At 39.9% G+C, this 24841-nt stretch overlaps 1 protein-coding gene across 2 annotated transcripts in view; it reads left to right on the top strand.

Annotated features, from left to right (window-relative positions):
• The first annotated feature begins 4997 nt into the window (after positions 1-4997).
• LOC127645475 (tyrosine-protein kinase JAK1-like) overlaps positions 4998-24841 on the top strand; it is a 32507-nt gene continuing 12663 nt past the window's right edge. Inside the window, exons 1-16 of one of the 2 annotated variants that reach the window (XM_052129102.1) lie at positions 4998-5076; positions 5484-5676; positions 5769-5892; positions 8919-9048; positions 12980-13143; positions 15700-16039; positions 16201-16389; positions 16486-16643; positions 17533-17647; positions 18049-18244; positions 20014-20117; positions 20691-20834; positions 20919-21006; positions 21474-21601; positions 21853-21988; positions 23217-23368. In XM_052129102.1, coding sequence (XP_051985062.1) covers positions 5496-5676; positions 5769-5892; positions 8919-9048; positions 12980-13143; positions 15700-16039; positions 16201-16389; positions 16486-16643; positions 17533-17647; positions 18049-18244; positions 20014-20117; positions 20691-20834; positions 20919-21006; positions 21474-21601; positions 21853-21988; positions 23217-23368 — 2349 coding nt within the window. In that variant the 5' untranslated portion in view covers positions 4998-5076; positions 5484-5495. The remainder of the gene's footprint in view (positions 5077-5483; positions 5677-5768; positions 5893-8918; positions 9049-12979; positions 13144-15699; positions 16040-16200; positions 16390-16485; positions 16644-17532; positions 17648-18048; positions 18245-20013; positions 20118-20690; positions 20835-20918; positions 21007-21473; positions 21602-21852; positions 21989-23216; positions 23369-24841) is intronic. The other variant, XM_052129103.1, reaches the window with a different exon arrangement.

The raw sequence follows: 24841 nt of genomic DNA, 5'->3' as shown, positions 1-24841 counted from the left end.
CAGATAGATAGACAGATAGATAGAGAGATAGACACACAGACAGATAGATAGACAGACAGATAGACACACACACAGACAGACAGACGATAGATAGATAGACACACAGACAGATAGACGATAGATAGAGAGATAGACACACAGACAGACAGACAGATAGACACACAGACAGATAGATAACAACATCTTACAACATCTTCGGTGAAATGCTGAAACACAGCACACAGCACTATGTGTTCCAATAACACATGCCAATAAAGCATTTTTTTTTTATTTAGACACACAGACAGACGATAGATAGATAGACACACAGACAGATAGATAGACACACAGACAGACGATAGATAGATAGACACACAGACAGACAGACGATAGATAGATAGACACACAGACAGATAGATAGACACACACACAGACAGACAGACGATAGATAGATAGATAGATAGATAGATAAATAGATAGATAGATAGATAGATAGATAGATAGATAGATAGATAGATAGATAGACACACAGACAGATAGACACACAGACAGACAGACGATAGATAGAGAGATAGACACACAGACAGATAGATAGACAGACAGATAGACACACAGACAGACGATAGATAGATAGACACACAGACAGACAGATGATAGATAGAGAGATAGACACACAGACAGATAGATAGACAGACAGATAGACACACAGACAGACAGACGATAGATAGATAGACACACAGACAGACAGACGATAGATAGATAGACACACAGACAGACAGATAATAGATAGAGAGATAGACACACAGACAGACAGACAGATAGACACACAGACAGATAGATAACAACATCTTACAACATCTTCGATGAAATGCTGAAACACAGCACGCCTGACCTGCAGACGGCCGTGCTCAAATTATTCAACCTTGTACTTCGTTCGGGCTGTTTCCCTGACATCTGGAGCCAATGACTTATTACCCCAATTCACAAGAGTGGGGACAAACTGGACCCGAATAATTTCAGAGGTATTTGTGTGAGCAGTAATCTGGGGAAGTTATTTAGCAGTATTTTTAACAATAGAATTGTAAGCTTCCTTAACGAACACAATGTCCTGAGCTCGAGTCAGATTGGCTTCGTTCCAAATCACAGAACTACTGACCACATTTACACCCTACACACCCTAATCAATAAACACGTACACCAGACCAAACAAGGGAAAATATTTGCATGCTTTGTTGATTTCAAAAAAGCATTTGATTCTATTTCGCATGACGGACTATATTACAAATTATTACAAAGTGGTGTAGGGGGTAAAGTTTACGACATCATTAAATCGATGTATTTGGACAACAAATGTGCAATACGAATTGGCAACAAAAAAACAGAGTTCTTCACCCAGAAGAGAGGAGTGCGGCAGGGCTGTAGTCTGAGTCCAGCACTCTTCAACATTTACAATTAGCGGTGCAGTTGGAACAGTCTACAGCCCCTGGACTCACTCTGCAAGACAAAGACATCAAGTTTTTGCTCTATGCAGATGACCTGGTGCTGCTGTCACCCACCCCACAGGGACTACAGCAACATCTGGACCTACTGGAGAACTACTGCCAGAACTGGGCCCTGGCAGTAAATCTGAAGAAGACAAACATTATGGTCTTTCAGAAAAAGCCCAGATGTCAGGAACACAGATACCAGTTCTCTCTAGGCAGCACCGCACTAGAGCACACTATGCAGTATACTTACCTTGGGCTGATTATCACTGCATCAGGGAGTTTCAGTAAGGCAGTGAATGCACTTAAATCTAAAGCTAGAAGAGCTCTATATGCTATTAAGAAAAAGTTCTATAATACTGAATTACCAATTCCAATCTGGTGTAAGATCTTTGATAGTGTCGTACAGCCCATAGCGCTGTATGGAAGTGAGGTTTGGGGTCCACTCAGTGATCAGAACTACACTAGATGGGACAGACATCCAACAGAAGCCCTACACACAGAATTCTGTAAATTAATTTTGAAATTACAAAGGAAAACACCCAATAATGCATGCAGGGCAGAATTAGGCCGATTCCCATTGATCATTAACATACAAAAAAGATCTCTAAATTTTTGGATGCATTTAAAATCAAGTCCCACAGAGTCGCTTCATTATAAAGCACTACAAACCCAAGACCTGAATCCTGAAAACAGTCCCCTCAGTCAGCTGGTTCTGAGACTCACTAACCCGGTTAACAGTACTAACAGTAACCAGCCTCAGACTAGCACTGCTTTACAACCAAACATCAGAATAAATCAGATCATCAAACAATCTCAAATCACCTATCTGGAACATTGGGATCAAGAAACTAAAACACAAAGCAAATTACAATTCTATCGGACTGTAAAATCAAAGTATGATGGAAGAGTATCTCCTGACTGTCAGAGATACAAAGCAGAGACAGATCCTGAGCAAGTACAGGCTCAGTGAACACAGTCTCGCCATCGAGAGAGGCAGACACAGAAAAACATGGTTACCCAGAGAAGAACGGGTGTGTGCTCACTGTACGACAGGTGAGGTTGAGACAGAGGTGCACTTTCTCCTTCACTGCCCAAAATTTAAAAATACAAGGGACATTTATATGGATAAATTAACACACAGCATAAACAAATTTATAACAATGACAGAACAAGAAAAAATGAACATAATACTTGGAGAGGGACACACAGCAGTGCTGGCTGCAAGATACATTTTAACGTGTCACAGCCTGAGAGACAGTGGGTGAATCTGTGTTATGTGTTTTACCCCCGTGTGTCACCCCAATGTTCACCACAGTGACCCTCAGTTTATGTGTGTATATTCATTTATGTGTCAGTTCACTTCAGTTATTTAAACACTAGGTCTTCAGCAGTTCTGAACCTGTTTTGTATATTATTTATTTTTATATGTGTTAAATTTGTTAAACTAAATGTATAGATTAAGATTTAGTTCTGCTTTGGCAATATTGTATTGTTTACATTCATGCCAATAAAGCTACATTGAATTGAATTGATAGATAGACAGACAGATAGACACACAGACGATAGATAGACACACAGACAGACAGATAGATAGACACACAGACAGATAGATAGACACACAGACAGACAGACAGACACACAGACAGACAGACACACAGATAGACTGATAGATAGACACACAGATAGATAGACACACAGATAGACAGATAGATAGACACACAGACAGACAGACACACAGATAGACAGATAGATAGACACACAGATAGATAGACACACAGATAGACAGATAGATAGACACACAGACACAGATAGATAGACACACAGATAGACAGATAGATAGACACACAGATAGACAGATAGATAGACACACAGATAGATAGACACACAGATAGACAGATAGATAGACACAGACAGACACACAGATAGACAGATAGATAGACACACAGACGATAGATAGACACACAGACAGACAGATAGATAGACACACAGACAGATAGATAGACACACAGATAGACAGACACACAGACAGACAGACACACAGATAGACAGATAGATAGACACACAGATAGATAGACACACAGATAGACAGATAGATAGACACACAGACAGACAGACACACAGATAGATAGACACACAGACACACAGATAGATAGACACACAGATAGATAGACACACAGACACAGATAGATAGACACACAGATAGACAGACAGACAGACACACAGATAGACAGATAGATAGACACACAGATAGATAGACACACAGACAGACAGACACACAGATAGACAGATAGATAGACACACAGATAGATAGACACACAGATAGACACACACAGACAGATATATATAGACAGATAGATAGACACACAGATAGACAGATAGATAGACACACAGATAGACAGACACACAGACAGACAGATATATAGACACACAGATAGACAGACACACAGACAGACAGACACACAGATAGATAGACACACAGATAGACAGACAGACAGACACACAGATAGACAGATAGATAGACACACAGACACACAGATAGACAGACACACAGATAGATAGACACACAGATAGACAGACACACAGATAGATAGACACACAGATAGACAGACACACAAACAGACACACAGATAGACAGATAGATAGACACAGAGACACACAGATAGATATACACACAGATAGACACACAGACAGACAGACACACAGATAGACAGATAGATAGACACACAGATAGATAGACACACAGATAGACAGACACACAGATAGACAGACACACAGATAGACAGATAGATAGACACACAGATAGATAGACAGATAGATAGACACACAGATAGATAGACACACAGACAGACAGACACACAGATAGACAGACACACAGATAGACAGATAGATAGATAGACACACAGATAGACAGACAGATAGACACACAGACAGACAGACACACAGATAGACACACAGATAGACAGATAGATAGACACACAGATAGACAGATAGATAGACACACAGATAGATAGACACACAGATAGACAGACACACAGATAGACAGATAGACACACAGATAGACAGACAGACACACAGACAGATAGACACACAGACAGACAGACACACAGATAGACAGATAGATAGACACACAGATAGACAGACACACAGATAGACACACAGATAGATAGACACACAGACAGACAGACGATAGATAGATAGAGAGATACACAGACAGACAGACGATAGATAGAGAGATACACAGACAGACAGACGATAGATAGATAGATACACAGACAGACAGACGATAGATAGATAGAGAGATAGATAACTACAACGGCGACAATAAGAAGAAGAAGAAAAAGAAAAATAATATGAAGAGAAAGTGTTTATGTTGTAAAAGTTATTTAAAAAAAAAAATCCATGTAAAAATATAAAGTTCATATGTCTTTCACTGGAAAATGACGTTGAGATTCTGCCTCAACAGGTCGAAATGACGGTGACATCATAAGAAGGAAGAGTTGAACAACCAATCAGATTGAGCCTGTGCGTCACGTAGTTTACCAGAACCTCCGCATCATATTCTTCGGAAGCGAATCGACTCCTGTGAATCAGATGGTCGGCGTAGGGTACGGTAAGACCATATTAATTTAAATGAATTAATGTTTAGAACAGCCAATTATACACAGCTGTAATATACGGGCACACACATGTGTGTATTAAGAGACAAGTATGTTAGTCATGATTTCATATACCTACAAACTTTCGGTTTACTGTAATGACTGTATACAGTGCCCAGATGTTCTTATATAACATAGTTTACTGTCTTTCAAAGGGGTCAAATGTTGATATCGGGTTTCTATAAACACTATTCAGTTTTATCATGGATATACATCTGTATATATTTTGATGCCAACGGTAAATACACGAACCTGACAAATTATGAGCCGCCATAATGGATATACAGGAGCTATACTGAAGGTACACAAGATTCTGGGTTTCCATTTCAGCACTAAATTGCTGTGTATGTGTAATCCTTAGGAAAGTGTTGGGATGGATTTTGGCTGGCACATCATTACTAAAGTGCTTAGAAACAAAAAGAAGCCACTCATGGCATCAGTAATATTACAGGGGCTCGAGATCCATTTTTACCTGCCAGACACACACCAGATCATTCACCTCAATGGTACTTTCACAGCAGAGGGACTATGTGTTGAAGCTGCCAAGAAGTTGGGTAAGTTTGTTTGTCCACGATCACACAATAGGAATGTTGGAGATGATGGCACTGGAAAAGAAGGCAAACTCAATGTGTCCTTATTATTACAGGTATATCTCCTCTATGTAGCAGTTTGTTTGCCCTCTATGATGAATTTAGCAAGATCTGGTATCCGCCCAATTACACCTTCAATATTGATGAGGCGACGAGACTGAAGCTGCACTATCGCATGAGGTATTTCTGCACCTTTTCTGTGCTTTTACTGGTTAGTTTTGTGTTTGAAACATGATACAAAATATGACACCATATATCATTGGAAATCTTGAACGTTTCACATATTGTGGGGAGTTTTTGCAGTTTGGCTGAATCAGTTGCATTTTGTCATAACGGATGTGTAGAATCTAAAAAGTATTTTTATTAAAATATGTGAGCAAAAGAAGCATGACAAAAACATATGTATATACTTAGGTATTTTTATTTAATCAACAATAACAAAGGTGTTAAGAAAAAGATTATGATGATAATTAAATTATTTTAATGGAAGCTTTTTACAAAAATGTGAGGAGATAAAAATAATACTGCAACAGTGCACTAACAATGTTTTCTAAAAGAGAATAATCAAGAAAGAATGTTTAAATTATTCATGCATAGTTTTGGGGATTTCCCCGCTTATCACTGATCACCTGTCTAAACCATTGAATGTTCATAACAGTCCCTAAAATGATTAACAACAGCAAAACTACTTAAACATAATACTAGCTACCCTAATACTTTATACTCTTTGTATGCTATTATTTCAAGAGCACAGTAAATAGTTTTTACAAGTACAGCTTATATGTATTTTATGATCATAAATCTAAATCTGTTTGTGCATTTGCTGACACATTTGTATAGCGATTTTTTTGTGTTATAGTGAATTATAGTTTCAATTGGAGAATTTGTGCTTTACATCTATTTATTTCTATATACTGAGCACATGCTCCTGACGCTGAGGTAATCTTCACGCTGGAGCGAGTCTGACATGCTGCTGAAGGGAAGACAGGCAGCTGCTCCCGGCTCCTAGTGCCAGCCGCATGCAACTTCTCTCAGTGCAACTTATACAACCTATCTGTGATTCTTTTTGATCTCAACGATGCAATTTTGACCTGATGTGACTTCAAACTGTGTTTTTGCACCCTTGAAGGGCAAGTTGTTCCAAACTAAAGTAAGAAAGCTTATTTTTTCACAAAGGGCCCTTTTACAAGATGTTTAGTGAAGGGTACGTTCAAACTGTAATGTCATGCTCTCTTTAGAGAGCCCACATTAAGAGCTTTGTCCTTTGTAGTAAGTAGGATGATTAACACACATAGGGATGATCACTTTCGATTGGAATTCACCCATATGGTATAGACAATTTTACAACTTCGTTACCATGACGATCTAATGTCAACAAACTCTAAAATGACTGTAAAAATAACAATTTAAACAAATTTACAGTTCAAATAATACAGTTTTTGTTTATTTTTTATTTAACCTTTATTTAACCAGGAAAGTGCCATTGAGGTTAAAAACCTCTTTTTCAAGGGAGTCCTGGCCAAGAGGCAGCAAAAACACAATCAATTACATTTATAAAGGCTATACAACACAAATAATTAAAAACATTTACAATTTAAACAGGTCAATTCAGGTTCTCTCAATCTGGACTTAAAAGAATTTAAGGAAATGAGTTCAGATAATTTCAAGTCTTTTTGCAAAAAGTTCCATGCAGAAGGAGCGGAGTAGACAAAAGCCCTTTTCCCCAGTTCTGTTTGGGCAAATGGAACAAAGAGCAGCAAGTGATCATTTGATTGCAATGAATAAGAACCAACACTTCTCCATGTGATTAAACTACTGATGTAGGATGGCAACAGACCAAGCATGGCCTTATAGATAAAAATATGCCAATGCCCTGATCTCCTGTTGGACAACGATGGCCATCCCACTCTGGAATATAATTCACAATGATGGGTCAAATTTTTATTGAGGTTTAAAAGTGAGAGCATCATCAAGCCAAATGCCAAGGTACTTATAAAAATGAACCACCTCTATGACACTTCCAGCCAAAGTGAAAACAGAAGGAGGAACTTTATAAACCTTCTTAGTATTACTAAACAGCATCAGCTTGGTCTTATCAGCATTGAGAACCAGTTTAAGCTGCATAAGCGTGTGTTGAACCACATCAAAAGCTTTCTGCAAAGACTCAACCACTTTAGCTGGGGACGATCCAAAACAATAAATAATCGTGTCATCAGCATAGAAATGCATATTAGCATCCGACACATTTTGGCCCAATTCATTTATATACATAATAAACAGGAGAGGACCCAATATTGAGCCTTGTGGCACCCCCTTGTGGACCTTCACTAATGCAGAACATAGACCATCACATTTAATACACTGAGTCCTGTCACTCAGATAATTCATGAACCAGGAAACTGCACAATCAGACAATCCCAAACAAAGAAGCCTATGCTTTAAAACAGCATGGTCCACTACAGTAATACAATAATTAATGCAAGTGCTTTTATGAAATTATAAGCTTCATATTTCTGTGTTTAAACCTTTAAAAATTTGGCAACATTCACTTCCATTGTAAGTGCCCCACTGTAACCTTGATTTTTGTTTTTTTTTTAAAGAAAAGTAGGAGCGATTCGAAATAAATTTTTGTGGTAATTAACATTATGCCACAAATGCTGTCGACTGAGATTAACTAGTACCGAACCTTGAACATTCCTTTAAAGTCAACATTAAATTAACAAAATTGACCCTATTTACTTATTGTGAATTTCCATCAGTGCACTTCATTTAAAAGAAAAGTGTTTATCTTCGTACTGTATCAAATAATAGCTTGCTCGGTCTCTAAATGGATTTTCCATTTTCGGTGATCCTCACAATATTCTCTTACTTTCTTATGTTTTAAGCCCCTCCCCTGCAACCACCTATCTTCACAATCCAATGAAATCCCGATGAATAAAATCAAGTCCTGTCCTAAATTTTTTCCCCATCAAATGTCCTGTTTTATTCGGAAATATACAAATTCTTGTTGACATTAACATATTGCTTACTAGCTGAAACTCCCCCAGAGAATGTACATTTTAAAGAAAACTTTTTATAAGATATTGCACGTTTTTGTTTTTTAAATGTTATGTGGTGTGATATGTGTGCATACTCTTTAAAATGAGGTCAAAGAACTGTACCAGAAAAACTTGAATATTAATATTTTAATGAAATTTGTGATGTAGGTTCTATTTCACAAACTGGCATGGGAACAGTAAGACGTCTCCTCCAGTGTGGAGACATACTCTTAAAAAGATGGGATCTACAGGCACGGCTGTTCTGGACGTAGCGTCACTATCATACCTCTATGCACAGGTACAGTGCCATGGTCCACATTGAATTAAATTGCTCAAATAATAACCTGTTTGGTAATGACACCTAATAAAGCTATTATCAGATCATAATGTAAAAATCTCAAAATGAATGACATGGAAAAAAGAGATTCTTTGTTATTAAAAAATTATTAATTGTAAACATTAAAATCAAATTTTATCGAAAATATTGGTTGCACAGTAAAATTACCCTGATTTTAACAATTTTATACATTAAATCCAGTCCTGTGCTCAAGTCCCTCATTATGGACAGCACATCTGTTTACCCTAATTTACCCAGAACTTGTCAGAGAGCCAAAGAGACCCAAAAGCAGAGGAACTGTTCTAAGTATTTTGTTTGCAATAAATAAACCTCCACCACAAACTTACTTGCAGTGTCGGGAGTTACCAGAATGGATGCGGTAGAAAACTGCTCCTTTAATTTAGAAAACATGGCCTCAGCCTGCGGGGACCAACAAAATTCAATTTGGGTAGAGGTGAGATCTATCAGAGGTGCGGCGAGTTGGCTTTAATTTCTAAAAGACCTCCAATAAAAGTTAGCAAACCCCAGAAACCTATGCAATGCCTTGTGAGAATCTGGGTTTGGCCAATTGGAGATGGCTCTGACCATAGCAGGGCCATGTGCACTCCCTCGGCAAAATGATGAACCCCAGGAACAGAACCGACTGTGCATGAAAAGCACACTTCTTCGCCTTGACGAACAGCCGATTCTCTAGCAGTCGCTGAAGCACCTGCCTGACGTGCTGAACATGGTCCTGGAAATTCTGTGAGTAGATCAGAATATTATCAAATAAACAAACACAGAACGATCTACCATGTCTCTAAACACATAATTTATGAGCCCTTGTAAGATGGCAGGAGCATTGATCAATCCGAAAGGATTGAAAACAAATATTCAAAGTGCCCCCTATGGGTGTTAAAAGCTGTCGTCTGATAAGTATTCGTACTGTAGGTCCAACTTCGTAAAGACGGACGCAAGAGTTTGAAAGCTGATGACATCAATGACAAAGGATAGTGATTCTTCACCATGATGTCATTAAGCCCCCAATAATATATACAGGGTCTAAGCAAGCCATTCTTCTTCTCCACAAGGAAGATCCCTGCCCCTGCCGGTGATGAGGAAGGGCGGATGAGACCGGCTGCCAGAGAATCATTGATATACCTGTTTATGACCTCCCTCTCGGGAGCCGAGATTGAAAACAGCCAACCCCGAAGAGGTGAGGTGCCAGGAAGTAGTTCAATCGAACAGTACGGACGATGAGGAGAGAGGGTTGTGGCACAGGACCGGCTGAACACCGCCCTCAAGTCATGGTATGCCAACGGTATATGGGATAAATCTGGTGGTTCATCCTGGAATGAAACACGAGACTGGACAGAGGATACAGGAGAATTATTACAAAAAGTACGAAATCTAAGCTAGAACAGTGTTGGTTGACTAGTCTTTGTGGGTTTTGCGTTACCAACCAACGATGCCCCAGCACTACTGGTGCCGATGGAGATTGGATCAGGTAAAAGGACAGCTGCTCCAAATGATTACTGGAGACGAAGGTGACTGGCTTGGTGGACTGGGTGATGACGGACAGGGGCATACCACTGAGGGTGTGGGTGGTGATAGGTTCATCCAACTATACCATGGGAAGCCGCCATTTGGAAGCCAAGTCGATGTCCATAAAGTTCCCTTTGGCTCTGGAATCCACCAGGGCTGAGACCATGTGACAGGTAGATCCATGATGCAGCCTGGCTTGGAGAAGTGTACGAAGTTCAGGGGCTTTGTCCAAAGGTGTTGCGCTCACCAGATACCCCCTTCCTACTGCGGTGCCTTTTACTGGACAGAAAGCAGAGAAGTGGCCAGACTGGGCACAATGAAAGCATAGTCCATCAACGAGGCGTCACTGCTTCTCCTTATGTTCTCCCGACTTGCATAGGCTCAGTGTTGGGGTGTGATTCTGGTGACATGACAGAAGAAGTGGAGCGAAAAGAATGGCCAGCTGCCCGAGGAGGTGGAGAGTGGCGTTGATGGTGGCTGCAGCGTAGGGCCAGGCGTTGGTCGACACGGATAGCCAGATCCACCAAATCGTTGAAATGTGGGGGCCAGGATAGATTTTGACCTGGATGTCTTCAGATGCAGAAACCAGTCCCACATTGTTACATTCACAAGAAGCAGACAGGTTGCGAAACTTGATCATATAATCTGAGACTTGTCAATCTCCTTGAGACAATCTGGTTACATCCGACCGTGAGCCGAGTGATCAAAAACTCGGCAGAGCTCCGTGGTGAAAGCGTGAAAAGAGGCGCAACAAGGATGTCTGTTGTACCACATGGCAGTCCCCCATTCACCTGCCCTTCCAGGGAGGAGTGTGATCGCACACACCACCTTCATCGTCTCCGACGGGAAAGAAGATGACTGTAATGTGAAGAACAGGGAACATTGTGAAAGGAATGCGCTACAGGATCACGCCTCACCGGAATAATGGGTTGGAGGAGGGATATGATCCTCTCAACACCCAGGTAATGCCAATGATAATGTTAACTGAGCTGTCGAAGACTGGAGACCCCTGCACCAGCTGCAGTAGAGGGGAGTCTTGTGAATGAGTGTGCGCCGTAATCGCACAATGGACAGATCTGTGAAGAGTGTGTTCGTAGACGAGTATGTGCATAATGGAAGTCAGGAGCAGATCCATGGGAATCCTCTGTGGAGGTGCGTAGTGAGGTGCAGAGAAAAACGGCCAGCAGATTTTAAGGTAATCACATTCCCTACATGCAGGCAGAGACTAGGAATCCTCCGTTGAAGATTCGTGAGTGCTGAAAACAAGCATGCAGCAAGCTGGAAGGTAACAACACTCCCGACATGTGGGCAGAGACGGCCAACCAAACAGATACACACGACAGGACCAACTAGGCAGAGAGACAATAATCAAGGAAAGATACTGAAAACTTGAAGGGTTTAAGTAAGGAATTAATTAGAGGAGAACCAGGTGTTGCTAGCATGCTAATTAGTGGCATGATCAGCGTTCCTCTAGGAACAATCAATGTTCCCATGGAAACACTGATCGTGCATGCCGGCTTCGCCTGCGAAACACGAGGGAGAGAAAATAACAAAACACACAGAATAAACCGACAAATTCACCGGAGCCGTGACAGAACTATGAACCATTGAACTTGTGAAACATTTTATAAATTGTAGAAGGGAAGTTAAAAGTTCTGGGTAATGGACAAGCCCAAAATAGTGAAATTCTGGCAAATGTAACATTTCAACACACACACACAATTGTGTGAATATATTCTTTATAAGTAAAATTACAGTTCCCCTAATTAAAGAATCAACCTTAATGCTTAATTATTATTATTGCCTTTATTGTCATTGCCTATAACAACGAAATTTAAATTGCCCTTCCCATGGTGGTAACACATAATATGACAAAACGACATCAATACATAAATACATTATAAGAAAGAACAGATAAAATGATAAAAATAGCTAAAATATAGTCATTAAAAATGCAGAGCAGTCTAAATGCTCATGAGTTCAGGTATTTTATAGCATTTGGATAAAAACTGTTCAAAAGTCTAGAGGTGCGACCCCGGAAGGATCTGTAGCGCCTTCCATGTGGCAGCAAAATAAAGAGGCCGTGACCTGGATGGGAACAGTCCTGAATTATATTTTTTGCCCGTTGCATGCATCTGGTGTGATATATGTCCACGAGTGAGGGGAGCTGTGTGTGAATAATATTTTGTGCTGATTTCCTAACTCTGTCTAGCGCTTTTTTATCAGCAGCGGTGCAGCTACTAAACCACACCAGAATATCGTGTGAGATAATACTTTGGACAGAACAGTTGTAAAAGGATAAAAGCAATTTCTGTGAGAGGTTAATGAAGTTATGATGCTCATTTTTGTGTGTGTTTGTGTTCCACAGAGTCAGTGTGACTTTCAGAGTTGTCTGACCCCGCTGCGCAGTGCTCAAGATGAGAGTGACACACAGCAGATAGAGAATGAATGTTTGGGTATGGCTGTAATGGCCATCTCCCATCATGCCATTGAAAAAGATCTTTCCATCTGTGATCTAGGCAAGAAATATGAGTAAGAGCATCTTAAAAATACATTATCATTCAACTTAATTATATCAGTTCAATGAATTTATATGACTATAAGGGTTTGGGACCAATATTTGGTGCTTATCTATATAACCAATGGCATTTCACACATTTAATTACACTAAACATACATATGGATATTTAAATACATATATTTACAGATTGATAAAAACTATGGGGTCATTATTGTTGAATTTACATTTCATAAAGAAATGACCTTCTTTAAATAGTCCCACTTTATATTAGGAGTTGTCAACTACTATGTACTTACCGTAATTTCCGGACTATTGAGCGCACCTGAATATAAGCCGCACCCACTGATTTTTAAATAAAATATTATTTTGAACATAAATAAGCCGCACCTGTCTATAAGCCGCAGGTGCCTACCGGTACATTGAAACAAATGAACTTTACTCAGGCTTTAACGAAACACGGTGTGGCAGCGGGGGCGTGGTCAAGCGCCCGTCCGGGAGAGAAAAGCGGTAAGGGCGCTTACACCTTAGCTAAATTATGTCTAACACCGGTGTCTAATTTCAGTAAGCATGGGGAGAGCGGCATAAAAAGGCAGCAGCCACAGAGCGGAGAGAGTGACACACGTCAGTCTAGTGTTGGCGCATAGAGGAATTGAGAAACTTTATAAAACTGATTGTAAACATTGCTGTGGCCATTAAAAGCCTTACCTGGAACGTCAAGTGCCCTGCTGAAAACTGTCACACTGGTGCCCGTGTGACAGTTTTTCCAAGAAGGACATGTGAAGCAGGGCACTTGAAATTAGACACCGGTGTTAGACATAATTTAGCGCAGGTGTAAGCGCCCTTGTCTTTTTGCGCTTGACCACGCCCCGCTGCCACACACGGCTTGTAATAAAACATTTGCAGTAAACAGTAGCCTACCAAGTCATTGGTCACTATCTTCCTCGTCCTGTGCACTGAAACCACTGAAGTCATCTCTTTCGGTGTCGGAGTATAGCCTCAGATTTAGTTGTCTTTTTGCACTGAGTCAATTCCTCACGCTGCTGTTTCCAACGTCTTATCATCGACTCATTAAGACCAAGCTCCCGTGCAGCAGCCAGATCAATCGCCTTCAACTTGAAAGCAGCATCATATGCGTTTCTCCATGTCTTTGCCATGGTGAGGGTGACAAAATGACTACCGTAATCAGAATGATGGGAAGTTTGAGCGCTCTCGATTTAATCTAAACAGTAAACAAAAAAAGTTGTTTTGACCTTAACCCGTTCGGCAATTTCATTGGTCTAATGAAAGCTTCACGCCGCCAAAAAACTGAGCACGTCACAGAATGTTTTTTTTAAAAAATTTTTATAAAATTTAAAAGCGGGAAAAATCCATATATTAGCCGCGTCATTGTATAAGCCGCGGCTTATAGTCCGGAAATTACGGTACATTGAAATAGAGAGCATTTGTTATTATGTATTTTGTGTATATGCGTGTTGTTCTGCAAACCTTTTGTGAGATTTCCAATAGCTGCTATTGAAGTTAGGGTAGAGATAGGGGTAGATTCAACAGTGTATTAACCTGTAATTATGTGGTTAATACATCGAACCACATCTCTATGCCTGAAGGCCTTGGCACACTCATGGTGAAATGCTTCTTCGCTCAGAGCTTTAAAGCTGTTCAAAACAGTTAACCGACGACATACGAGCAGTTACGAACCACCGAAATGACCACAAAAAACACAATTGTTTTGGCCAGATTTTGTTCTAAATTGTGCTACATCCATTTGTTCTGTAATGTCGAGTGAAGTGTGCAGGAGCCTTAAAGGGACAGTTCACCCAAAAATAAAAATTATCTCACAATTCACTCACTCTCAAGCCATCCCAGATGTGTATGACTTCTGCAAAACACAAATGAAGATTTTTAAAAGAATGTCTCAGCTTTGAGACATCTCAGCTCAGACCTTTGTAGCCCCAGAAATCACATAAAAGAAGCATAAAAGTAATCCATAAGACACCAGTGGTTAAATCCATGTCTTCTGAAGTGACATAATAGGTGTGGTTGAGTAACTGATTAAAATTTAAGACCTTTTACTCTAAATCTTTGCTTTCACTTTCACATCTGAAAGTGAAAGTTAAAGTGGAGATTTGCAGTAAAAAGGACTTAAATATTGTTCTGCTTGTCACCCAAACAGTCTTATAGATTACTTTTATGTTTCCTTCATGTGATTTGTGGAACAACAAAGGTCTGATCACCATTCACTTGTATTGTATGGACCTACAGAGCTAAAAGTTTCTTCTAAAAATCTTCGTTTGTGTTCTGCTGAAGAAAGAAAGTCACATCTGGGATGGCATGAGGGTAAGTAAATGGTGAGTGAATACTGGGTGAACTATCACTTTAACACTATCCTTACAATCTGATTGGTTGTTTAATCAAGTATGTTGATTCAGGAACATTTCCCAGTTGGGTAAATAACATAAAAATTGCATATTAATTATACTAATATGTAGATTGAGTACCATGGCAATTGTAATGTAAAGTGCTACCAAGCTTCTTTCTGTAACTTTCATAATTACTCCTCATCTTGTCAGGTACAAGAATTACATCCCCATGGCCCTGTACCAGTCCATTCGCCAGAGGAATATTCTCACACGTCTACGCATCTCCAATGTCTTCAAAGTGTTCCTTGAGGAGTTTAACAGGAACACGGTGCAGGGCAATAACATCAGTGCTCATGACCTGAAGGTCAAGTATGTATCTACTCTAGAGACTCTGACTCAGCACTATGGCCAGGAGGTATTTGAGCCCTCCTCCTTCATCTTATATGAGAATGAGAAAATGCTCACAGACTTGAGTTGTGGTGCTGGTGTTCACCATGAGATTCTGGTGTCTGGAACCTCAGGCATTCACTGGCGTCAAGTCTCCTCTGAGGTAAGAAAGCTTCAGGTCATGCAGATCAGTGGATCTCAACTGGTTTTGCTTCAGGACTCACAGTACCAAAATGTACCACCTGATGAGAGCCACTGATTCAGAATACAAACATGAATCGTTTGGTGGATGACAGTTTCTAATGTCATATATTTGTTTCAAAGACCTGTTCAGATATGCGGACCAATCAGGAGATGTACAAATCAAAGAGGGGTAAAAAAGACAGCAAGAAAAAGAGTCAAGCAGGAGAGGAAGAAGAGAGATGGACAAACTTTTCAGACTTTCACGAGATAACACACATTGTCATCAAATGTTCTGTGGTCACCGTCTACAAACAGGACAATAAAAAGATGGTGAGGCTCACCATGAATCTTTCAATTATCAATTTTGGTTCAAAATTGCAAGTTATAGCTTCCTCAATGCTGTTTTGTCATCTTGATCGTCTACAGGAGCTACACTTATCTACCCATGAGGAGGCTCTGTCCTTTGCCAGTCTTGTAGATGGATATTTCAGGCTAACAGTAGATGCACATCATTTCCTGTGCCGAGACGTGGCTCCTGCCTCTTTGGAAATGAATTTACGGGAGGGCTGTCATGGTCCAATCAAGTTAGTGCATATGGTCTTTGGGAAAATCTCATGTTTAAAGCAATCTGCAGACTTTTCAAACCCATATCATTTTTGTTCTTTTGTGGAACACATAGGGAGATGTTTAGATGAATGTTGACACTGCTCCTCAATACAGCGAAAGCAAACAGTGACCACAAGCTGTCAGGTGTAAAGAGATAGTTCAGCCCAAAATGAAAATTCTCTCATCATTTACTCGCCTTCATGCCACCCCAGATGTGTATGACTTTACTTCTTCTGCAGAACACAAATTAGGGTTTTTAGAATAATGCAAGTGCAAGTGAATGGTGATAAAAATTTTGAAGCTCCAAAAAGTACATAAAGGCAACATAAAAGTAATCCATAAGACTCCAGTGGTTTAATCCATGTCTTCAGAAGTGATTTGATAAATGTGGGTGAGAAATAGATCAATATGTAAGTCCGCTTTTACTATAAATCTCCACCTTTAACCAACCCCAACCAGTAGGTGGCGATATGCAAATGTGAATCGATAAAAAACAAAAGAAGAATATGCATATTCAAAATTGCTGCATTGTGTTCATTTACGTGACTCGCAAGAACTGATTGCATTTAGTGTTATTGACGTCAAACCTGGTGTGACGCATCTTCATGCAAAACATTTGAATATGCTCAAGGGTTTATGATACTGTGTATTACGGCAGAAATTCATAACTGTAAAGAACAAGTAAATGATGACAGAATTTTCATTATTGGGTGAACTATCCCTTTAATCGTTTAACATTATGCAGTGCTAAATAAATTGCTCAACTTGTTTTATCTGCATCTACAACTGTCTAATTCCAATAATCTACATCAATAAAACAACAGAGAATAGCATTATAAGAAATTGTGTGTGCTGTTGTCTCCTCAGCACTGAATATGCCAACCAGAAGCTCAAAAAGGAAGGTTATGAAGAGGGCATGTACCTGCTGCGCTGGAGCTGTCACGATTATGATCATATTCTCATAACGGTCATCTGCAAAGAGGTTCAAATGCACTTTAATACTTTTATTTACTCTCATGAATTCTTCTGTGGAACACAGTTTGCAGAAATGTAATCGATTATTCAAATAAACGGAGATGATCACTGTCAAGCTAAAAAAAGACATAAAAGCACAATAAAGTACTAAAAAAGTAGTCAGTGCGACATGTGTACTATATTCCAAGGCTTCTGAAGTCATACTATAATTTATGTGAATAAAAGACTGAAATTTAAGTCATTTTTCACCTCAAAATCTTGCCCTTGCTCTAGCTCAAATCTAATATTTTCATGTAGGCAAACTCCTGTAGTTAAGATGCTGAAATTTAGGTGCAAATGTCAAGTTTGAAATAATTTTTAAACGAAAGTATAAACTAAATAAAAAAATGTGATTCTGTGTGATTCTAGAGGGATAATTATGGCGAAACCACCAAAACCTTCAAGAACTTTCAGATTGAAGTGAGCACTCAGGGCTTCCATCTGACGGGAACAGATATTGTGAAGCCCACTGTGAGAGAGCTGACGGACCACCTGTCTGGACAGTGTCTCACAACAGATCACACCAGCCTAAGACTTAAGCGTGGATGCCCACCGCAACCCAGAGGTACTGGACACTAAGAACTCCTTTTACATCTTCTTTAGTTGTATACTGTATAATCTGGAGCTTATTACCCAAAAGTTGATGATATGAGTTTATGAAGAGATGATAGTGCTATAGCAATTTCAGGGTGGCTGGATTGAAGTGTACACTACACAGCAAAATTCCCTGTGTTAAATTAACATTCCTTGGTGTCTCCACGATTCCACTCTACAAGAGTGTTAAAAACTAACACTGAGCAGTGTTGAATGTACTCTGTGTTGTGTTGAATGTTGAATTGGCCAAACAGTTAATGAGATCATGTTGATACACTCTCTGAGTGATGATTGATCAATAGTGATGGCACCTGCTGTTAACAAGCAGAGTCTACTGAAGGAAAGAGGAACAACAACAGGAAAACAAGTGAGCAAACCAGCAGACACCACAACAATTAAATATGTCTTAATGAGATGTACATCAACTTAAATAAAATATGTTATTGGACAACAATCTCTTAATATGTCCTGTGAGGTTGTTTAAGAAATGTGGGTTGGTTTGTTTTCATATGCGTGCAAAAGTTATTTATTGAGAATTATTAGAGGTTTGTCTCTATTTAGTGTTGCAGATGTCATTTTGTTTCACTTGTTCACTTTGGTTAGACACTTGAACTTAGTTCACTCAGAAATAAAAATGTTCTCATCATTTACTCACCCTGAATATTTCAGGGTGAGTAAATAGAATATTTCATCTCTGTAGGTCCTCACAATGCAAGTGAATGTAACCAGAACTTTGAAGCATCAAAAAGCACATAAAGGCATCATAAAAGTAATCCATACAACTCCAGTGGTTAAATCCATATCTTCAGAAATTAAATAATAGGTGTGGGTGAGAAGACGATCAATATCTAAGTCTCCACATTATTCTTCATTTGTTTTTTGCTGATTAAAATTCTTCGCCACCTACTGGTCGGGCCTGGTCAAAGGTGGAGAGTTATAGTGTAAGGTTGGCTTAAGATATCGTAAAAGTCAAGGAACTCTGTGAGAACCAAGTCATATAAACTCTTACACAGATTAGCATATCCACCTGAGTCAACACATCCTGCTGAGCAAGGACCATAAAATGCAAATCTCTTCCCCCCTCTACCCATCCTTTTTCCCTTCGGCTTATGACACCTATAACTTACCTGATCTGCATGTAACAAAATATAATATCTGATGTATACAAATAATGTGACTAGGCACGTTTAATATAATTTCAAATGTCTCAGTGTGACTGGTATAATATTCTCTTTCCGATGTTGATAAAACTAATGGTAACAAAGTTATAAGGTCTTTGCCAAATGCTGTATAATTCTGGAGGTCTGTCCCCATCCCTGCCTGTATGTTAATGAGGTATGACCCCAGGACTTCCAAACCTAACCACTCCCAAAATTCCCTTTGTTCATAGTTTGCGATATAGAATATAACAGAGACATGTTTTCACTTGAGCCAGTAAGCAACTGACAAGCAACCTGTCACAAGACCCTAACAACAACCAAGAACACCCTAGCAACTACGTAACAATGCACTGAAAATCACCCTGAACCCATAGTATCACCCTGGTTGCCCACCTCTTACGTTTGCTTCAGATGCTTTGTTTAAACTATGCAGTAACTTTATATTTATTCATATTTATTCTAAAATACATCCATGAGTATCATTTCACTAATCTTCATGAAAAGCCTTGAAGGGTAAGATATAATGGGCATGATTAATCATTAATTAAATGTAAATAATCGTCCATTCACTCTTTTTCAGAGCCCTCCAACCTTCTCATGGTGACCAGACCAGACTCAGCATCACCACTCTCTCTGAAGAGTCATCTTGTCTTCCAAAGAATCCTCAAAGAGGACATCATCCAGGTTGGACATTGAAAAACTATGTGCCTATTTGCATGATGTGAATAAAGTTAACCCTACTGGCACACTATATTATATAATATAGATATAACTATATTATATCTATATTGTCATAATATATTAAAAACATTTATATATATCGTTTCCCAATATATATTCCAGTTTCTTTGTTAGATTTTTGTGCAGACACATTAACACAGCATATTACTTTTCCTCCCCTTTTTCATTTCAGAAACCTTGCACTTGCCCTCTTTTACCATTTCTGTGCTTAAAATATTTAATTATCTATGTTAATGAGAAAAAACCCAAATGCTGCTACAGCGTATCTATGCCATCGATGTCATTCTAATCTCTAGACACCTTTTCATTTCTCTAAAAACGTACTGTTAGATCTTAGATCTAAGAAGTGTCATCAGTTCCTTCAGTAACCCCATCATAAGATAAATGTATTCAGGCACTTGAAAATACATAATATGATATTTGAAGGTCCTTTAAAGGGTGTGTGGAGGATCGAGGATCTTTTCATTTCTTCCCTGTACGGTCATATGTCTTATGAAGCTGGTGTTTGCAATCCAGGAGACACACCTTGGTCAAGGAACTCGCATGAACATCTATGCTGGCAGACTGAAGTTGAGGAATGAGAATGATGAGGGGTTTTCAAGCCCTGAGGAGGTGAATGTGGTCCTAAAGGTGCTGGGAGCAGGACATAAGGACATTTCTGTGAGTGACACCTCCAAGCCTTATTCAGTGAGTAGTTAACTCTGCTGTTGACAGTTTTTATAGATACTGCTCTACTTCTCTCAGGCCTTCCTGGACACAGTGAGCATGATGCGGCAGATATCACATAAGCACATGGTTCTGATGTATGGAATGTGCATGCACAGTATGGACAGTAAGTATGCCTGTTCCACTGCGCAAAAAGACAATTTGTACAGTTACAGATTTTCGGTGTAAATCACTTGTTATTTATCATTACTAATAAACATTATGCTATATTTACTGTACTTATCAGTAGTTTTACAGTTAAGGATTTTATACTGCTAAATATTTAAATAAGCATTGTTTAAATAATTATGTAAACACATGTAAGTAATTACAGTTAAAATGAATTTGAAGCTATTCTTAGGTAAATGAACACATTCAATTCAATAGGACAAGTCATGCAAGAATAACTTTGTGGATGCCACAAAGATTATTACAATTGACTGTTATGAACTGACTTTTAAGACAAAGTGGGATTCAGCTGCATCTCACAGTGTAGAAAAGACATTCACCTCCAGGATGAGAATATTTTAGTAGTTACTTATTAACAGACCCGCAGATGATCTGATGTTGTTGTTGCTGATGTTGTTCTGTTAGTTATTATGGTGGAGGAGTTTGTTCAGCACGGGCCTCTGGATCTGTTCATGAGGAATCATCGCTCTGATCTCACGCCATCCTGGAAGTTCCACGTTGCAGAACAGCTTGCCAGTGTCCTCAGTTATTTGGTACGACATTTAAGGTTGAACATTAGCTAAATATGCAACTTTTAGGAAAATATTGACTTGGATTCATCTTTTGTATAATTAATAAAAACATATTATTGTAACATGTAACATGCATTTTAAAGTTGTCCTGCTTTACTCCTAGAGATTTCATTACTCATAAAAGTTGCGAATATATATCTCACAAAAATGAAATATGGTATCTGATGTTTGGGTTTATAAAATAGTATTCTGTCTTATTTCCTCTCATTCAGGAGGATAAGAAGCTCGTCCATGGCTATGTGTGTGCTAAAAATGTCTTGTTAAAGTGTGATGGTTTGGAAGAAGAGGCTGGTCCTTTCATTAAATTGAGTGATCCTGGAGTGCCCATCACTGTGCTCAATAAAACAGGTAACAAACACTCACATTCACAGAGTGGGCAGGTGTCTAAATGTTTTTTTATTTTTGTTCAGCTGATGTTTTCAAAGGAACAGTTCACTCAAAAATGAACATTCTCTCATTATTTACGCACCCTCATGCCATCCCAGATTTGTATGACTTTCTTTCTTCTGCTGAACACAAAAAGAATCATCTCAACTCTAAGGGTCCATTCAATGGAGGTGATTGATGGCCAGAAATGTGAAGCTGGAAAAAGCAAATAAAGGCAACATAAAATAATCCAGACAAATCCAGTGGTTAAATCCATATCTTCAGAAGTGATATGGTACATAGGTGTGGGTGAGAAATAGATAGATATTTAAGTCCTTTTTTAATATAAATCTCCACTTTCACTTTCACATATTTTTATTTTTATTTTATTTGGCCGATTCAAAAGTTTCCACCCATATCGCCACCTACTGGCAGAGGGGAGAATTTATTGTAAAAAAAAAAAAAAAGGACTTAAATAATGATGTTTGTCACCCACACCTATCATATCGCTTCAGAAGATATGGATTAAACCACTGGAGTCTTATGGATTACTTTTATGCTGCCTTTATGTGCTTTTTGGAACTTTTCACTTGCATTGTATGGACCATTCACTTGAAAAAATGTAATACACATCTGGGACAGTATGAGGGTCAGTAAATGAGAGAATTTTCATTTTGGGTGAACTATCCCTTTAAGATTTCTTTGAATGTAATTTGACTTACTGTAATCTTTCAATAAAAGTATTCAGTGTTATTACTAGGTATGCAAATATTTGCACTAACGAGTCAGTTTGAATACAATTATTTACTAATAATGCAATGCATCATAAAATGTGAAACTGGTCATGATTTGGTTTGATTTGATTCAGTTATTTGGACACATCTTGGCACAATTGTTATTGTAAATATACAGTATACAAAATTAATGTAACTGGAGGGACAATTTACTCCATATTGAGGATTTATTTTTTTCGAATGTGTATTATTACAGTTGAAAATAGGTCATGAATTATATTTTCAATAAGAAATGTGTGTAAATAAATTAGGTATTATTATTGCACATAATCAACTATTAAATTCTGTATGCATTTGATGCATTGCATTTTCAATTATCAGAGCAATGCATTTTTACACCCCTTGTTTTAACTCTCAGTTAGTTTCTGTCATGCTCATTTTGTACTAATAACACCCATCATTGTCTCTGTGATCAGAGTGTATTGACAGGATCCCCTGGATTGCCCCAGAGTGTGTAAATGACATCACGTCACTAAATGTTGCTGCAGACAAGTGGGGCTTTGGAACCACACTCTGGGAGATCTGCTACAATGGAGAGGTGCCACTGCGTGACAAGAAACTTTCAGAGGTGCCTGACACTTCCTGGATAACTCTTCTGCCACATCACTACATTTGTACTTGACCAAAGAGAAGTCTTTATTTAGAAATGGAAAACCATTCTGAGTGTCAGTGTTAGGAATTCCTTGTCTTGTTTCACTGTTGCCCTCTGTCTGCCATTTTTGTCACCTTGCATTCCATAGTTTTCAATTTTGTCCCTTGTTTAGCTCCACTGTCTCACTTGTCATTGTTTAGAACTACACTTCCCAGAATCCACCTGCCATAATCACTGCCATTTTGTTCATTGTTTTCACCTGTGTCTCATTCTGTCATCACTCACTGTGTATTAAGCCCTGCTTTTTGTTCACTCCTGGTCGTTCGTTGAATGTTGTTAGCCTGGTGTGTGTTCCCTGCCTGTGTTTTCTAGTTTTATGTTTATTTCCCCTTTGGTTTTCATTTGTGTTTTTTCTTGCTTGTTTACTTAATAAAGTTGAACTGCGATTGGATCCGCATCTCCTCGTCTGCTTCGCTGCCTCCATTCGTAACAGAACGAACGACCAAACATGGATCCAGCGGTTCGAAAAGCGAGCTGTCAGCTGCTCAGCCTTAGTCAGGGAAATCGTCCGGTGGAGGACCACATCTGCGATTTCCTCGCGATTGCGAGTGCCACCGAATTCCCTGACTCCGACCTGGTGGGGTTTTTCCGGGCGAGCCTGAACAGTGCGCTCAAGGAGCGGTTGCCACAGGCAACGCGCGGCTGGACGCTCCACGCGTTCGTGGAGGAGACTGCTGGCCCGCGGTTCACTGTTTACTGTGGGCATCATCGAGGAGAACCCTGCCACTCCTCCCACAGTGGTAACTCTCCCTTTGCCCATGGTTCGTCCCTTCATGCCTACCACGGCCAACGAGCCAGCGTTGCCAGCTTCGTCCGCCCGGCGGAGGAGGAGAAGAGGAAAGGCTTCTGCTCCCCAGTCTCCGCCTGCCACGGTCAGCGAGCCAGAGCCCACGCCTGCCCCGGTCTGCGAGCCAGAGCCCTCGTCAGCTACGGTCAGCGAGCCAGAGCCCTCGCCTGCCTGCAGCCGAGCCTCGCCTGCGAGCCAGAGCCCTCGTCAGCTACGGTCAGCGAGCCAGAGCCCTCGCCTGCCGGTCTGCAGCCAGAGCCCTCGTCAGCTACGGTCGAGCCAGAACCTCGCCTGCCCGTCTGCAGCCAGAGCCCTCGTCAGCCACGGTCAGCGAACCCAAGCCAGCGCGTACCACAGTCACCCAGCCAGAGCCTGTCGCCTCAGAGGTCAGTGAGCCAGTACCTGTCGCCTCAGAGGTCAGTGAGCCAGTACCTGTCGCCTCAGAAGTCAGTGAGCCAGCGCATACCGCAGTCAGTGAGCCAGTGCCTGTCACCTCAGAGGTCAGTGAGCCAGTGCCTGTCGCCTTGGTCGTCCTTGAGCCAGCGCCTGTAGCCTCGACCGTCCCTGAGCCAGCGCCTGTAGCCTCGACAGTCCCTGAGCCA

This window comes from Xyrauchen texanus, chromosome 6, assembly GCF_025860055.1.
Source record: "Xyrauchen texanus isolate HMW12.3.18 chromosome 6, RBS_HiC_50CHRs, whole genome shotgun sequence".
NCBI classification, from domain to species: domain Eukaryota; kingdom Metazoa; phylum Chordata; class Actinopteri; order Cypriniformes; family Catostomidae; genus Xyrauchen; species Xyrauchen texanus.
Note: the sequence above shows the minus strand (reverse complement) of the source record. Positions and strands in the feature narration are given on the sequence as shown.